The sequence below is a fragment of the Vipera berus genome, assembly GCF_964194415.1.
Source record: "Vipera berus genome assembly, chromosome: 14".
NCBI lineage: Eukaryota > Metazoa > Chordata > Lepidosauria > Squamata > Viperidae > Vipera > Vipera berus.
Window position 1 is genome coordinate 9193594 of NC_138217.1, and position 18295 is coordinate 9211888.

At 45.1% G+C, this 18295-nt stretch overlaps 1 protein-coding gene across 1 annotated transcript; it reads left to right on the plus strand.

The window, feature by feature from the left end:
- The first annotated feature begins 379 nt into the window (after positions 1-379).
- LOC308674353 (carbonic anhydrase 15-like) lies at positions 380-17477 on the plus strand. Its single transcript, XM_081338751.1, has 8 exons — positions 380-710; positions 10431-10466; positions 11775-11945; positions 12156-12316; positions 15187-15279; positions 15958-16024; positions 16593-16759; positions 16937-17477. The coding sequence occupies exons 1-8, from the start codon at positions 632-634 to the stop codon at positions 17147-17149; spliced, it is 987 nt and encodes a 328-aa protein (XP_081194877.1). The 5' UTR covers positions 380-631; the 3' UTR covers positions 17150-17477.
- Positions 17478-18295: the final 818 nt, after the last annotated feature.

The following is an 18295-nucleotide window of genomic DNA, read 5'->3' on the forward strand; positions in this document are numbered from 1 at the left end:
CTCCCCATTTTCTCCCCGCATCCCACCTTGATGCAATCTTGGTTCACATCCCTTTTCCATCCCTTGAAATCCACGGTCCAGCAAGCAGCAGCAGCTCCTAAGGAATTCCCCCCCACACACACACTCCAGATGTTGGGGTGTCCTCTGTTGGATCCTCTTAGGGTTCCCTCCCCTATAAATAGGGCCTGTGTCATTCCCACCATCTTTTTTTTTAAGCTTTGCTCTCCTCTCTCTCTCTCTGCCCCCTTCTCAGGAGACAAGGAGTTAAAAAAAGAGCCTCAGCCACGGATCTCCTTCTGATGAATATTTAACAGCCACCAGCCAGGCTGAACCTCCGGATCCGTGCGTTTTTTTTTTGACAGCGGCAGAGGCCGAGGGAACCACCTCCATCCCTGTCAAGGTGGGGGGAACACGACTCTTAAGGACACATCCCTCTGAGGAGCAAGCCCTCCACGACGTTCCCTTGGGGTTTTCCGAGGTGGCAGCCAAGAACCAAGGACGCCCGCCTGCCTGCCTGCCTGCCTGCCTGCCTGTTTGCTGGAGTCTCCCCATCTGGAATCCCGGGTGGGGGGGTGAGGTGTCTCCCCATCTGGAATTTCAGGCAGAGTTTTTTTTCCCCCTGAGGTCTCTCATGCTCGGGAGGAAAATGTCAGAGCTTCTGGGGATAACTTTCTTGGCTTTTTCTTGGATGGTCCATGCGGAGACAACAGGTGAGTTTGAAGGATGGAATCCCTTCCTCTGTCGGGGTGGTGGGGGCAGCCTCAGGGTTTGGGGAGGGGATAATTGGGTGAGTCTGCTGCGGGTGGACAAATTTATGGGATCCTTTTTTTTTCTCCCCCCCCACCACCCCCGAGTCTGAACCGCAAGACTCTGTCCAAACAGAGTTCGCCCCAAATACACTTGGAAGAGAATCCTTTGAGTGTAGGAATCAAGTCCCGAAGGAGAAAGCCTTTTTTTTCTTTTTTCACCGACAAAAATTTGGGGATGGGTAAATCATTATTTGGGTGCTGCTTAGCTTAAGCCATTGTGAGCTTGGAACTCTTGGCTGCGCTCTGCTTGAGGAGGAGATCTTGGTCTATCTTTAACCTTGCCCTTTTCTCTCCGCTTGGATCGGCTGGCTCTTAAAACACTTGTTGGTTCCTGGGAGAAGGTCATGGCACAAAGGTCAACGTTCCTGGATTTAGCTCTCTCCCGCGTGGAGCCTCCCCACTTTTGTCTCTTGTTTGCCTCATTCCGTGACAGCTGTCAGTTGGAGATCCAGCCCCCGGTGTCCTCCTCAACTGATGTCAGTTCTATTCAGGGGCATGTCTGTGGAGATCCTCCGCCATCCAAGGTCAGGGTGGTCCCAAAGGTGTTTTTTTTCCAGGAGGCAACTGGACTTCCTTGGTTTTTTTTCTTTGAAGACATTTCGTTTCCCATCCAAGAAGCTTCTTCAGCTCTTGACTGGAGGCTGGGGACGATCCTTCCATTACCCCACCGGTTTCCTCCTGAAAAAGCAGCTTAGGGACATTCAAGGGAAGTGTGGAGAAGATCTTTGGGCCAAAAACTCTTCTCCTTTAAGAGAGGCTGTCACAGGTTTGAGGGGCCGTCACCAAGAAGAGGGGGTTGACCTATTCTCCAAAGCCTCTGACAGCAGGACGAGAAGCAGCCGATGGAGATCCAAGAGAGGAGAAGCAATCTAGAACTAAGGCGGAATTTCATGATGGTTAGAACAATCAACCAGTGGAAGAACATGCCCTCCAGAAGTTGAGAATGCTCCAATACTGGAGGTTTTCAAGAAGAGGTTGGACAACTATTGGTCTGAAGTGGCATAGGGTCTCCTGCTTGAGCAGGGGGTGGGACTAGAAGACCTCCAAGGTCCCTTCCAACTCCGTTCCTATTCTGTATTTCTTACTAGAATAATCTTCAGTAGGCATGGGGGGAAAAATCTCTTTCTATTGGGGGTTTTAAACATGGGAGAGGTGTCGCGAGCGCATTGTGTCGGCTCCTCCAGGGCTGCATGGAAAGCTGTAACTTTTCAAGACATCTCCGCATTTGTCCTCTTTCCACCTCAGCCTTTGGAAGCGCTGAGAGTTCATCCTAGCACAGAAATGTCAAACACAAGGCCCGGGGCCCGGATTCGGCCCGCGAAGTGGTTTCACGCGGCCCCCGAAGCCATCCTGGAAACAGTGAGGGAACGGCCCCCACTGCCTTGGCCCTGGCCCAGAGACCCTCCTCCTGCCAGAGACCCCCAGATCTGCCCCACTCCTGCCCAGGCCCCCATAGGCACCCTTGATGCGAACGGTGTAGAGCTGGCCACGCCCACCCAGTAGGCCATACGCACTCTAGCCACGCCCACCCAGTAGGCCACGCCCACCCTGGCCATACCCACCCGGCCCCCTGAGGGTAACCGCAGTGCTGATGCGGCCCTCAATGAAATTGAGTTTGACACCCCTGTCCTACCAGTTGAAATTCTTTCTTTTCTTTTCTTTTCTTTTCTTTTCTTTTCTTTTCTTTTCTCCCCCCTTTTCTGAAATACCAAAAGTGGAGATTGGGCTCAGCTTCGTGAAATCAACAAATCCAAACTCCGGCTTGACAAAAATGAGAAAAAGGGTCTATCTTCTGGCAGCGAAGAGCCGTCTCGCCAGAGCTGAACTAACTTGAACTGGTTTTAAGGAGGTGGTTGATAGGAATCTAGGAAAAACGGCTTCGACTTAGAAGCCATTCCCCCCCTCGCCCCAAACTCTTAACTTCTTCTCTGGTGTCATACTTTAGTGTTATCTCTACTATTTAACACCTGCAATAATCAAGGTAACAATGCAATAATTACAAAACCAATGTATATTAAACCAATCTCAGCTATGGAGGTCAGTGGGACTAGATTTACAAAAATGAATTGCAGGTAGTCCTCGACCTAACGGTGGTTCATTTAGCAACCGCTCAAAGTTACCAGGGAACTCATGACCATTTCCCACCCTTAACGCCCGTTGCAGCATCCCCATGGTCACAGGTAATCAACATTCAGCAACTGACTCACATTTATGACTGTTGCAGTGACCCAGGGTCATGGGGATCCCCTCTTGCGACCTCCTGGCAAGCGAAGTCCATGGAGAAACCAGATTCCTTTAACAACCGTGTTCTTAATTTAACAACTGCAGCGATTCACTTAGGAAATGTGGCGAGAGAAATCGTAAAATGGGGCAGAACTCACTTAACAAATTTTCGTCAATATACGTTTTGGGCTCACTTGTGGTTATAAGTCAAGGACTACCCTTCATTCTGTAATTTTTGACTCAGGTGTTGATACTTTAGCTGGTTTCCAGTTTAGATTTCCTGGTGGGCGGGCTAGTTCACCTCTTGTTATCTTTGATCCTGGGGTTACGCTTCTTGAGAAAAGTCTTAGTTGAGTGGTGGATCCTCTCTTCAACCAGTCATGGACTGGGAGAGAGTAACTGGCCCAAAGTCACCCAGCTGGCTTTCATGCCCAAGGCAGGACTAGAACTCCCAGTCTCCTGCTGATTGGCCCAAAGTCATCTCTCTGGCTTTCATGCTCAAGGCAGGACTATAACTCATTGTCTCCTGATGATTGGCCCAAAGTTGTGCCTAAGGCGGGACTAGAACTCCCAGTCTCCTGCTGATTGGCCCAAAGTCGGGACTAGAACTCACTGTCTCCTGGTGATTGGCCCAAAGTCATCTATCTAGCTTTCATGCTCAAGGCAGGACTACAACTCATTGTCTCCTGACGATTGGCCCAAAGTTGTGCCTAAGGCGGGACTAGAACTCACCGTCTCCCGGTGATTGGCCCAAAGTCGGGACTAGAACTCACTGTCTCCTGGTGATTGGCCCAAAGTCATCTATCTGGCTTTCATGCTCAAGGCAGGACTACAACTCATTGTCTCCTGACGATTGGCCCAAAGTTGTGCCTAAGGCGGGACTAGAACTCACCATCTCCCGGTGATTGGCCCAGAGTCGTGCCTAAGGTGGGACTAGAACTCACCGTCTCCTGGTGACTGGCCCAGAGTCCCCCAGCCAGCTTTCATGCCTGAGGTGGGATGAGGACTCGCTGTCTCCTGCTTTCCAGTCTAATGCCTTAACCATTAGATCAACATGGCGCTCTGATCACTCCACTGGACCTTTGCAAGTTTTGAATTGTCTCTGAGTCATCTTCTCCATGCCACGAGGTTTGGACACCTCACCTCTGCGCTCCTGAGTTGCCAGGAAAGTCGAGAGATAAATGAATGCGGCAATCTTAGCTTGCCACAGTTCAAGCTGATGGCTCTTGGCTTTTGACTGCAAAGCATATTTGCTTACTGCCAAGTCGAATAGGGTTATTACTCAGAGGAGATTCTCTCTCTCTCTCTCTCTCCTTGTCCTTTTCTCCTTTCTCTGTTTGCTTCTCACTCACTCACTCACTTTCTCTCTTGCTCTTTCTTCTCTCTTCTCCTTTTTCTCTCCCTCACTCTGTCTCTCTTGCTCTCTCCATTCCAGTCTTTCTCTTTTTAAATCTTTTTCTTTTCTCACCCTTTTCACTTTCTTTCACCTTTTCTCTCTCTCTCTCTCTCTCTTCCTCTCTCTCTCTCTCTCTCTTTCTCTTCTTCTCCCCCCTCTCTCTCCCTCCCGTAAGAATGCAAAGCAAAGCAAGTCAATGCAGAAAGTTAGCACGGTGGGCTAAAATACAAGCAAAGGACAGGTTGCATCTGGTTTCAGAGGAAGGAGAATTGTTGACTGCAACCTCTTTGGGGAGGTGGCCAAATGGGGAGGCTTAAGCAAGCTTTACGGGAGGCTGATTTGAAAAGGAAGTGATTGGAAAAACCTCTTTCCAACTTTCCTACAAGGAATGGGCTTGAGTGGGGAAATTCCCACTCTCTGGGAATCGGCTACAGAAAAAGAAGCCTCCTTGAAATTAGCATATGTGATTGCTTTCCACATCCAGGTTTGCTGCAACTGGCTTCTTCAATAGAGTTGGTCTTTGATTATTTTCTTTCTTTCTTTCTTTCTTTCTTTCTTTCTTTCTTTCTTTCTTTCTTTCTTTCTTTCTTTCTTTCTTTCTTTCTTTCTTTCTTTCTTTCTTTCTTTCTTTCTTTCTTTCTTTCTTTCTTTCTCTCTCTCTCTCTCTCTCTCTCTCTCTCTCTCTCTCTCTCTCTCTCTCTCTCTTTCTTTCTTTTTTTCTTTCTTTCTTTCTTTCTTTCGCCCAGTACAAAATGGGGGAAGTGAGCAGGTGAGGAATTAAATTGAATTTCCACCCCCCTATCTTCTGGCTCCTTAAAAGAAGCATAGGAAACGGATGCCACGTTCGCTAGATGGTGCTCTTCGCTCCTTACAAACCTGGCTGGTAATTCTAGCTGGGGGATAAAACATTCAGTGAATCATTTGAAACAAAAACATTATTTATTTTTTTAAAAAAAATGCTTGCACAATATTGCATGGTCACTCTCTTCCCCCATGGTTCCTGTAACTTCAACCCCCCCCCTCCCCTCTATCATTTCATCTCCATTAGTGAGAATTAAGCCCAGGAGAGCTGACCGTCTAGTTCCCTTCTCTACTTTTTGGGAGACAAAGTTGTCTGTTAGGTTTGTCAAGAATCTGTTTGATCTTCCATTAGGTGCAAAGTTTGTCTCCCACTTGATGTCAGGGTTGTTAAGGTCCCCCGATGACTGTTGTGGTATGTTTCCTACCTACCGTAGTTGACTTGACTAGCAAAACCTTCGTCTATTTCTTCTGTTTGGTTGGGTGGCCTGTAATGTACAGCTAGGGCAGGGGTACGCAACCTTGGCTCTTTTATGACTCGTGGACTTCAACTCCCAGAATTCCTGAGCCAGGCATGCTGGCTCAGGAATTCTGGGAGTTGAAGTCCACCAGTCATAAAAGAGCCAAGGTTGCCTACCCCTGATCTAGGGCAATGCCATTTTTTTGGTCATATTTATGTACGGTAGTGTATATTGGAGGTAGTGACCCTTTGAGAGCTATTCTATTCTATTCTATTCTATTCTATTCTATTCTATTCTATTCTATTCTATTCTATTCTATTCTATTCTATTCTATTCTATTCTATTCTATTCTATTCTATTCTAATTTTATTCTTTCTGTTATTCTATTCTATTCTATTCTATTCTAATCTATTCTAATTTTATTCTTTCTGTTATTCTATTCTATTCTATTCTATTCTATTCTATTCTATTCTATTCTATTCTATTCTATTCTATTCTATTCTATTCTATTCTATTCTATTCTATTCTATTCTATTCTATTCTATTCTATTCTATTCTATTCTATTCTATTCTATTCTATTCTATTCTATTCTCCTTTTACACTGACCCAAATACATTCAAGACTTTTTCCATCCTTGTTTTGCTGCATTCTGCTGTACAGAATACAGAATGACAGATTTGGAAGGGACCTTGGAGGTCTTCTAGTCCAACCCCCTGCTCAAACAGGAGACCCTAATACTAAAATGGGGCAAAATGCACAGCAACTGCCTTGCTTAGCCATGAAAACTGGGGGGGGGGGGCTCATTTGTGACGGTAAGTCAAGGATTGCCTGTGCTGAGAAGATTTGCAGGATGGGTGAGAAGTCAATCAGCTTGCAATGGGGATGTTATAAAAATAAATACGAGCAGATTCCAGGGTTAATTAGAGGAGAAGAGCTAATATTGAATGTGGCATAGTTCAGTGAGAGACCGCTGTCGATGCATGATAAAAAAAAACCTTTTAGATCTATTATTAATAGACCGAAGATAAAAAATAAAAAGCTTTCTCTCTCTCTCTTTTTAAGAGCAACAGAGAGGTCAGACTAAAGGAAAAAGGTAGAGCCTTTGGTCAGTAATTTAAAAGGCTGGGGAAGAGATCAAAAGCATTTTTAAAAGTTTTCGAAAGACTTTGATTTTTTTTAGGGAAACAGAAGGTTGTGGTCTTCAGGGCTTCACTGATTTTGGGGTTTCAGCTCATGGCCAAGAAAATAACGATCTTTAAATCAAGACGGCATCTACAACAAAAAAATTTTTTTTAGCAGAATAACAGAGTGGGAAGGGACCTTGGAGGCCTGCTAGGTGTGTCGGATATGTCCGTTGACTTGCCTTATTTCTAAAAATAATAAAGGCAGGATACAAATGAATTACACCCTTCTAACTAAGTATGATGAGAAATCAGATCAGATTAACTTCTGGCTCCAGTTTTGTCCAAGGTTTGCATTGCTCTGGGTTGAATGATTAGAAACCCCCCCCCAAAAAAAACCCCAACCATCATTTAAAAAGAAAGTAGGGTACTTGGTGCTCTCTTGAGTTTGGTGGTTTTCTTGCAGATGTTTACCACTGATGATGTTACCTAGTTCGGTAAGGAAACGTCTGCAAGAAAACCACCCAGCTCATAGAGCACCAAGGACCCCATAGTCCGTCCGTCCTTCCTTCCTTCCTTCCTTCCTTCCTTCCTTCCTTCCTTCTTCCCTCCCACCTCTTCTCCCTAAATCCCTTTCTAGTTCTGATGATGTTACCTAGCTAGGTAATGAAACGTCTGCAAGAAAACCACCAAGCTCAGAGAGCACCAAGGATCCCAGAGTCTTCCTCCTCCTCCTCCTCCTCCTTCTCCTCCTCCTCCTCCTCCTCCTCCTCCTCCTCCTCCTCCTCCTCTCCACAAACCCCACTCCCTTCTAGCACTGATGATGTTACCTAGTTGGGTCATGAAATGTCTGCAAGAAACAAACAAGCTCAGAGAGTACCTAGGACCCCATAGTCAGTCCCTCCCTCCCTTCCTTCCTTCCTTCCTTCCTTCCTTCCTTCCTTCCTTCCTTCCTTCCTTCCTTCCTTCCTTCCTTCCTCCCTTCCTCCCTCCCTCCCTCCCTCCCTCCCTCCTCCTCTCCATAAATTCCACTCCCTTCTAGCACTGATGATGTTGCCTAGTTTGGTAATGAAACGTCTGCAAGAAGACCATTGAGCTCAGAGAGCACCAAGGACCCCAATCCTGAGCTAGAAATATTATTTTCTAAAAGGAAGAATGTCCTAAATTGGAGGTGGGGGTGGAGGAATATCGAACACTGCTTTCCAGATGCACCTTCTTGATGGTTACCTGCCGTGTTTTTCCTCTGAGCTTCTCTCCAAACCTTCTAGCTCACAACTGGTCAATCAAGAGAGAAAAGTCCGATATATATATATATTTTTAAAACGAGCTCAGCTCAGTTAAAAGTTCCTGACGTTAGTTTTTCCATTTGCGCCATTGATTGCCCAGCTCTCTTCCTGATGATTTTGGCTTGGGAGCAATAAAGCTAAATCAGACGTGATTGTCAGAGAGACAACTGGAAGGAACCTCTGTCCCTAAAGCGTGAGGGATGGACACGGGTTGTTGTTTTCTTTGGAGGGTTTATTTTTTTATTTTTGTTTCTTAAAAGAAATTGATCTCTGCTTCTCTCTTCTGCAACCCAACTTTAAGTCTTAGCTGGGGGAGGGAGATTGGGACGAGAAGCGAGACCCAACTCTTCTTGACTTTTGCTCGGCTAAAAATGAAACGAGACTTCTTGGTCCTTCTGTTCTGCTACGAAACGGAGGGATGGAGAGCTCTGAGTAATATTTGGAATGGGTGGAAGCGTACAAGGAGAGATAAGGGTGTCGACTAATGGTTACAGTAGGAATTTAGAAGGCAGAATAATAGGCTCGGGAGGGACCTTGGAGGTCTTCTAGTCCAACCCCCTGCTTTGTTGAAGCCGGAACAAATGGGGATCCAGTCTCTTCTTAAAAGCCTCCAGTTTTGGAGCACCCACAACGTCTGAAGGCAATCCATTCCACTGATTAATTGTTCTCACTGTCAGGAAGTTTCTCCTTAATTCTAGGTTGCTTCTCTTCTTGATAGGTTTCCACCCGTCATTTCTTGTCCTGCTCTCTGATGCTTTGGCAAATAAGTTGACTCCCTCATTTCTGTGGCAGTTCCTCAAATATTGGAAGACCACTATCATATCTAGTTAGACGAGACACACCCAGTTCCCGCAACCGTTCATTTGGAAGTGGCTCAGGCAGACACCTCCATAATTAACTGGAGTATAAGGAGCAGGAAGAAGATAGCCACACCTGGAATACAGCATCCAGTTTTGGTCACCACGATGTAAAAAAGATGTCGAGACTCTAGAAAGAGTACAGAGAAGAGCAACAAAGATGATTGGGAGACTGGAGGCTAAAACATATAGGGAACGGTTGCTGGAATTGGGTATGTGTAGTTTAATGAAGAGAAGGGTGAGGGGTGACATGATAGCAGTGTTCCAATATCTCAGGGGCTGCCCCAAAGAAGAGGGAGTCAAGCTATTCTCCAAAGCACCTGAAAGCAGGACAAGAAGCAACGGATGGAAACTAGTCAAGGAGAGAAGCAACCTAGAACTAAGGAGAAACTTCCTGACAGTGAGAACAACTAACCAGTGGAACAACCTGCCTCCAGAGGCGGTGAATGCTCCAACACTGGAGGTTTTTAAGAAGAGACTGGACAGCCATTTGCCTGAAATGGTATAGGGTTTCCTGCCTGAGCAGGGGGTTGGACTAGATGACCTCCAAGGTCCCTTCCAATTTCTTCTTCTTCTTCTTCTTCTTCTTCTTCTTCTTCTTCTTATTATTATTATTATTATTATTATTATTATTATTGATCGGACAGTCAGACTTTTTACGAAGAACAGCTGCGGGACTTGGGTTTGGCTAGTCTAAAGAAGAGAAGAAATAGGGGAGACAGGATAGCAGTACCCCAGTATTTGAGGGGCTGCCACAAAGAAGAGGGGGTCACGTTATTCTCCAAAGCACCATGAGGGCAGGACAAGAATTAACAGATGGAAACTAATCAAGGAGAGAAGCAACCTGGAATCAAGGAGAAACTTCCTGACAGGGAGGACAGTTAACCAATGGAACAGCTTGCCACCAGAAATCGTGGAGATTTTTAAGAAGAGGCTAGACAGTCACTTGTCTGAGATGGCATAGGTTCTCCCGCTTAGACAGGGGGCTGGAATAGGAGACCTCCAAGGTCCCTCCCAGCTCTATTCTATTCCAAAAGACAATCTCCATCAAAATCTTTTTTTTCCTCCTGTGCTGCTTTAACTGGATTGAGATTTTTAGTGCTACCACTAGGGTTAAATGTCATCCAGGTCACGGTGGTCCCATAGATGCTTTCTCAAAAGGCAACTGGACTTTTGTTTTTCCTTGAAGACATTTGGCTTCTCATCCAAGAAGCTTCTTCGGTTCTGGCTGAGTGGTGGAGAATGGAAGGATTTGCGAGGAATACAAATCCTTCCATTCTCCACCATTCGATCAGAACCGAAGAAGCTTCTTGGATGAGAAGCAAAACACCTTCAAGGAAAAACGAAAAGTCCAGTTGCCTTTTGAGAAAGCATCTATGGGACCACACTACCAGAGTTCATTCTTTATTAGTTCTTATTTTTCTATTTTTGCTAATACAAATTTTGTCTTCTCCACCCTCCATCCCCTACTTTTCCAGGCCTTTGGTGCTACGATTCCCAGGACCCTAAATGTGGTGAGTACTGGAGACAGATTTCTGAAGATACTCCTTGGAAAGATTTTTGGTCTTTTAGTCTGAGATGCATTTCCCCAAAAGGGTACCTTCAGATGCAATAATTAAAATAAATAAATTAAAATAATTAAAATAAATAAATAAAAATAAGAATGCATCTCCTACGACTCTCAGCTAGCGTGGCTAATGGAAGTAGTAGTCCCAATGCATCTGGAGGGAAAACAGGTTGAGAAGTTTGGTGTGACGTAATGGGAGACACTGCGAGATATTCTTACCAGTACAATATGAAACAAGTAGCTGAGAGACCACGCTTAGTGATTCTTGGGGAGAGGCTTTATATTTAGGTTTTATATTTAACTAGGGATGGTGCGAATCAAACTCTAATTTTGCTTTCTATTTGTGTTTCAATCAGAAGATACTTTAGTCTCAGAAATGAACAGTGCAACTATTCTGTGCTTATTTCAGCTCCTCATTCCATCTTCCCCTTCCTCCTCCTCCTCCTCTTCCTCGTCCTCCTCCATCTTCACTTTTTAAAATTATGTATACCTATCAGAAGCTCATACTTTTAATGCTGTTCCAGTGTCAGTGAGGCTGCTGAGCTACTGAGAATATTCTACTTTTAAAGAAAAGTTCATATTTTATGAAGAACAAAAACTCCCATCTTTCCCACCGTCAGTGGGTGCCAGATGTGCGGACACACCCTTAAAACATCCATACCCGGAGTCATAAACCAGACAGCACCCTTCTATCGTTCCTTGTGGGGGTCCAACTCCACCAAACTGGCTTTCTTTCTATATCTTCACTATTTTTTCCCTAGCCAGATGGGTTGACATCTAAACAAAAGTCTGACTCATAGTGGCATCTTCTTATTTTATCTAGAATCTATTTGGAACCCAGAAGCTTTTTTGGGGAAAAAAAAGTCTCGGAGACGGTGGCTTCCTTGTTTGATTTTTTTAAAAATTATTAGTAATTTTTTTAGTCCTGCCTTAGGCATGAAAGCTGGCTGGGTGACTTTGGGACAATCACCAGGAGACGGTGAGTTCTAGTCCTGCCTTAGGCATGAAAGCTGGCTGGGTGACCTTGGGCCAGTCTCATTCTTATTCATTCTCATCCCAACCAACCTCGCAGGGCTGTTGTGGGAGAAATAGAAGAAAAAAAGGGGGGGAGTATTAGGTATGTTCACCACCTTGAATTATTTCTAAAAATAATCAAGGCTGGATATAATTTTTTTTTAAAAAAAATCGAGGCCGGCTACTCTCAGGCACCATGCGCAAAGTCCTTTTCTCCGCAATGTTCTTCTGCTCTCTTTAGGCCCTTCTCACTGGAAGGAGATCACGTCCGGATGTGGGGGACAGAACCAGTCTCCCATTAACATCGATCGAAGAAAAGTGCGGCGGGACCGGAGCCTGGATGAAATTCTGTTTGAAGGCTATGACCAGGCGCCTCCAGGCAGATGGAGACTCTTGAACAATGGCGATGAAGGTGGGCCGGTGAGGTTGGGATTTCCTCCGCAGGGGTCGTCCCAATCTTGAACCCAAACCCAGATTTCTTGACTTATAGCTCCTCTAATATTTTTTTTTCCTCTCTCAGAAGGCTGGTAGGGGTGAGGAAGCCTGGTTAGCTCCCAACTCAGTAGACTGGTCCTTTTTTTTGGTCTCCGAAACTGTGTTTACAAGTTGACTTTCCCTCTAGTCAAAATGATCTTGGATGGAGCGTCTGCTGCCGAACAAATCAACATCACCAGAGGGGGCCTGAGGGACACCTACCGGGCCTTGCAGTTCCACTTCCATTGGGGGGACCTCAAGAGGAATGGCTCAGAACACTACATGGATGGGATACAGTACCCCATGGAAGTAAGTTAAGCATTGGGCTTTGTTAGCAGGTTCAGGGTGCCGCTGAAACTACGCTGAAGAGCACCTGGTATGACATGGGTTATTTTTTGGATGGTCATCAGATGGATAGGGAAGAAAGCTGGAGAGAGAGAGGGGGGGAGGGAGGGAGGGAGAAAGCAAGGGATGGAGGAGGAGGAGGAGAAGTATATACTGTGCTGTTTATGGTTGTACAAACGTAGTGCAAAGTACATTTAGAAAACTGGTGAATAAATGTTTATAGCTATCTATCATCTATTGTTCCACCCATCTCTCTCTCTCTCCATCCATCCATTATCTATCTATCTATCTATCTATCTATCTATCTATCTATCTATCTATCTATCCATCATCTATCTATCTATCTCTCTCTCTCTCTCTCTCTCTCTCTCTCTCTCTCTCTCTCTCTCTCTCTCTCTCTCTCTCTCTCTCTCTCTATCTCTCTCTCTCTCTCTCTCTCTATCTCTCTATCTCTCTATCTCTCTCTCTCTCTCTCTCTCTCTCTATCTATCTATCTATCTATCTATCTATCTATCCATCATCTCTCTCTCTCTCTCTCTCTCTCTCTCTCTCTCTCTCTCTCTCTCTCTCTCTCTCTCTCTCTCTCTCTCTCTCTCCTTACCTATCCATCCATCTTTCTATCTTTCTATCTTCTATCTATCTCCTCTTATCTACTTTGATTGACAGAACATCAGCATTTTTTTTCTTCTTCTTTCTGAGATGATGGTTGTGGGTCTGCACAGGCCAGTCCATTTTACTCACAATGAAGAAAAAGAAAAAAAAAAAGGTCCTCAGCACAGTTTTAATCAGGCCCGTTCCAAGAACTGCTTAGTCCTTTTGTTTTTTAAATGTGCAAAGTGGGGGGGGGACTGGGGGTGTAAACTTCTCCGGGATGCTTGTTCAAAGGGAACAATCAGCAACCCCAAATGACTTCTCTGTTTTTCAAAGAAAGTAGCTATTAATTAAGGCCCGCCTGAGAGCCCCCCCCCCATTTGGTCTACTTGACTAAACACAATCCAACTCTTCATCCTGGCGGTAGACATCAAAAGAGCTTTTGAGCAGCTGAGGTTGATCTTGAGCCCTCCTCTGTCATTTCATTTCATGTAGTTTAACCATCCAGTGATTTGCTGGAGAACTGGCGGGGATGTTATTGCTTTTCAGAAGTTTCAAATGACCATTTTTCAGAGTTCAGGGATTGCCCCCTCTCCGTTCACCATCGACACATCAGCACGACCGGCTTTCAAATTTCATGGCGTCTTTGCCTTGCCCTCCTTTGATAGTTGTGAACGGGGCAGCTGTTCCAGTTCAACTTTATTTGGTCAAATGCATCCATTACTTTCCCCATTGCATCCCTTTAGACTCGAGCACCAAGGAGGACTTCAATCCAATATCGTGGTATTAATATGGCTACAACCCCTTAACCATGGCATCGTCTTGAGAACTATAAAATTAGACTGTTATTAAACCCACAATATGGGCTGTTGTTTTGTTTGGGGATGTTAGTGTTTATTTATCTTTGAACGGCTTGGCATATGTGTGTGCAGTTGATCTGCTTTAGGTCCATCTAGAAATAAAGGCCTGACCATGTCTTAAAACCATAAAACTTGGGAATATTCAGACACACAGTCTTCTGTGTCACAAAGTCACAAAAAACCTACCATTTTAGTAAATTTAATATCTGGCCTTCAGATATTAAATTTACTAAATGACAAAGCAGAATTTTTAGAGTGTGTGTGTGTGTGTGTGTGTGTGTGTGTGTGTGTGTGAAGCCCTCTTAAAGTCCTCAGCATGTTATGGCATGTAAAGATAGTCCTATCAATCATTCAGGAAATATTCCCCTCCCATAGATGTCAGCAGGAAAGAGGACAAAGACACAGGACATTAACATGTTCTATTAAGGAATTAAGGAATTGCCCCCAAATATGGTGAAAAACCTGGAAAAACAACTCAAAATCTTTTCTTTTCCTCCTGCTTTTGGAAGTCCCAGTGACAAGATAGACAAAACAGCTTATCTCTTCCTGCAGTGGTTGATGAAGGCTTCTGTATGAAAATTATGAACTTTGCAAACATGGAAATAATTTTCAGAGAGGGGGGGGGGAAATGGAAGCTCTTTGCAGACATTGTGTGTGTAGTCATGGTTGCCCCAAAGGTGTTTCTTCAAGAGGCAACTGGACTTCCTTGGTTTTTCCTGGAAGACGTTTCGCTTCTCATCCAAGAAGCTCCTTCGGTTTTTCAGAACTTCCGTCCTTCAGAACTTCTTCAGAACTCAAGAAGCTTCTTGGATGAGAAGCTAAACGTCTTCAAGGACTTCAAGGTTGCTGGAAATGGGTATGTCTAGTTTAACGAAGAGAAGGACGAGGGGTGACATGATAGCAGTGTTCCAGTATCTCAGGGGCTGCCCCAAAGAAGAGGGAGTCAAGCTATTCTCCAAAGCGCCCGAAGGCAGGAGAAGAAGCAACGGATGGAAACTAATCAAGGAGAGAAGCAACCTAGAGAAATTTCCTGACAGTTAGAACAATTAACCAGTGGAACAACCTGCCTCCAGAAGCGGTGAATGCTCCGACACTGGAAGTTTTCAAGAAGAGACTGGACAGCCATTTGTCTGAGGTGGTATAGGGTTTCCTGCCTGAGCAGGGGGTTGGACTAGATGACCTCCAAGGTCCCTTCCAACTTCATTATTATTATTTATTATTAAAAACAAAGGAAGTGCAGTTGCCTCTTGGAAAAGCACCTTTGGGCCTAGAGATGTTGGCTATCTAAGGAACAAAGACAATGGGGAGGCAGGAATGAATTGAGAAGAAGTTGAACGATAGAGAAACGTTCCTTTATTGGTCCTTCTGTTCCTATATTCACAGCTGCACATCGTACACATGAACACCAAATGCAAAACCATCGATGAAGCTAAGCAACATCCAAACGGATTCGCGGTCCTGAGTTTTCTGTTCAAGGTACGGTTCAACAAATATACTTGCCATTATGTCAAAGTTTTCTCATGAAAAAGTGTATGTTAAGAGCTTGTGAAGCCTTGGGGGTGCAGTTCCTTCAGTCTGTAGGCTGTAACAAGAATGTTCAGGTTTGTTTTCCCCCCCACCCCACCCCAAATTCGTTACTCCATCCTAGCTGCTAAGCTCCAATGGGGCAACATGAACCAGAAAAGCATGATTCATTTTGAATTTCTTTGATTAGAATAGAAGTTCAGGATTGAACAGTGGGATCCTTGGTGCACTCTGGGCTTGGAGACCTTTCACGACCCAGCTAGATAACAACATAAGTGCTATGGAATGTGGGTTTGCTCCCTGGATAAGGATGTCTGCAAGCAAACCACCAAGGTCAGAGAGTACCAAGGACACCACATTTCTTTGATTGAATCTCCAGAAATAAAGGATTAGGATTCTTTGGATCAGTTTTAAGGCGATGTCCAGCTGCTGCTATCTTGGGTGGAGAGCTTCAAGAACTGCTTGTTTTGTTGTTGTTGTTGTTGTTGTTGTTATTTAAACCAGAGTTGAAAAAACCAGCCTTTCAAATAACTGGTCGTCCTCTGTAGAGGACAATAGATGTCCACCTACGTTTCCTGCCTTTGGCTACCTTGCAGGTTATAGAACTGACGTCTTCCCGTTATCATGCAGGTAGCAGACACGGATAACACTAATTACAACACTGTGGTTGCCAGCCTGAGAAACATCTCTCGTGCAGGTGAGCATCTTATCCGAGCACCGGAAGATGAATGCTTCTTCTGTGTATGACTCATTAAAGCAGCCGTCTATGACTCATTAAAGCAGCTATGTCTCCCCACCCCACCCCCACCCCGGACTGCATGGATGCTGTGGGGAGGCTTCAGCTGCAGCTACTCAAGCCTGGAATAAGATGCAGCTGCTTTCATGAAACACATCATTATTGGTGCTCATGTGTGTTCTGAAGTAGGTTTTCTGAATTGAGTAAGATATACTCTAGATTTCTGGGGCGTGGGGGGTGGAGTGGGATGGGGAGCCCAATTCCTAGCTCAAAATTGTTGTCATGAGTCCTTTAGTAACCTGAGGAGCTGTGGTCCTATGGGGAGGCCAAATCAATTGGAAGCCCTCAACACCTTCGGAGGTTCTGAGGTGAGAACATCACATCTTCTGTGCTTTCTTTGAATGAGTACTGGGTGTCTGTCACACAACCGTGTTAACTTCCTTTCATCTTATCCTGCACCAATCCAGAATGGAGCTGCTTCTTCTTCTTCTTCTCCTCCACTACTAATCATGGTTATGCTTTTGCCTAGGAGAATATGTTGACATGGCATCCACCTTCTCCTTGAGCAATCTTCTCCCCAGCTTAGCTTCCTTGTCCAAATATTACCGCTACAAAGGATCTCTCACCACACCAGACTGCAATGAAGCGGTCATCTGGACAGTATTTGAAGAGCAGATCCCCCTCAGCAGATCTCAGGTAACAACCACACTGCCCCCATCCTCACCTTTGAAGCTGGTCTTTTCATTTCCAACAAAATCGTCCACATTTCAGGGTTGTCAAGATGGCTGACCACCAATTGACAAATGTACGGAGATATTGGACTGGCTGCAGAGCTCTCCTTCTCTTCTCTTTCTTCTCTTTCCCTTATTTTAGCTGAATATATTTGTGGACACGACGTACTTCAAAAGTCCAGCTGGGACACCGCAGAAAATGATCAACAACTTCCGTCCTTTACAGCTTCTTAATGGCCGCACCGTCTATGCTTCCCATGATGCGACCATCAGTGGCGGCTCTTCTCTTGTTGCCGGCGTATTTCTTCCTCTGCTCTTGTCTTGTTTGGTTGGCCAGTTCTCTGGCTCCTCCTAGCTGTCTGAGCGAATGGCCAGGCTCAGTCAGGAATCCATTATAGATCTGTGGCACCTTCCTAGCTGTGGTTCTCCAGTGTGTCGCTTCCCTATCTGAGCTGAGCGAGGCCCAAGTCCAAAATCATGGGGTGTTTGATTGATTTATGAGAATGAGCTCTCCGGGACAATCGTATTGCAATCAAAGGCGTCCGATTCATGATTGCCACCATAAATGGGACCAACAATGAAAGAAGATAGGTGGAAAGCTTTCACCCTGGCCAACGGATGGGAGGTCCTCACGCCAAGCAGAAGAATGACACACAACTTGTACCTTCTGCCAGCATGGAAAAGGAAGGTCTGAAATTATGTAAATTGAAGTTCTAATGAATAAATCCAGAGTTCTTAATTTTTTCCCACGACGGGGCTGACTCAATTTCGTTCGTTCCAACCACCAGCTTAGACCACTTACGGGACCAGAATTGAATCTCTGGAAACAAAGGGGTTGCTGTTCTACCTTTTCATCAGGGTCACTGAGGCAGTGGGGAGGGGGTCCCTTTCTGCCACCCCAAAAAATCCATTCCAAGAAAAGCCAAGAATGGGGGATCAGGCTATTCTGCCTATAATTCTACCTTCTCTCTTGACTTTTCTTCCTCTCTTAAAATGGGAAATAAATCGCATTATGCCACGCGCTTGAATTACCGTAGTTGATGAGAAACCTCCAGCTGTTGTGGGACTCCAGAGCCTATCCAGTGGTGGAGGACGCTAGCTTTTGTAGTTCAGCAACATCTGGAACAATCTCAGGTTCCTCCTGAGGCTGTAGAGAAATCTTAAAAGTTGGAAGGTGTTTTTGCTTTGTTTTAACGCACGGTATTGATACTGTAGATGTGTATGAAGCGCCGTCGCGATGCCCTAGGGATCCTTTTGCCGGTCGCCTCCTTCAAGGTCTGGTATAATTCACTCCATGGCTGAAATTCATGGCTCCTCTTGTGAGCAACTCAGCTCTTCTTTGCAGCTCGATTTTCAAAGGGGTTTTGAGCACGAAAATCCCACGGGAGGGGACCAACCAATCTATAAATCACCCCCACACACACCCACCCCCAACCCGCTGCATTATCGCTCAGGAAATAGAGAAGGCCGGCCTGCTGAGTTGTTGTTTTTTTATTTTTAT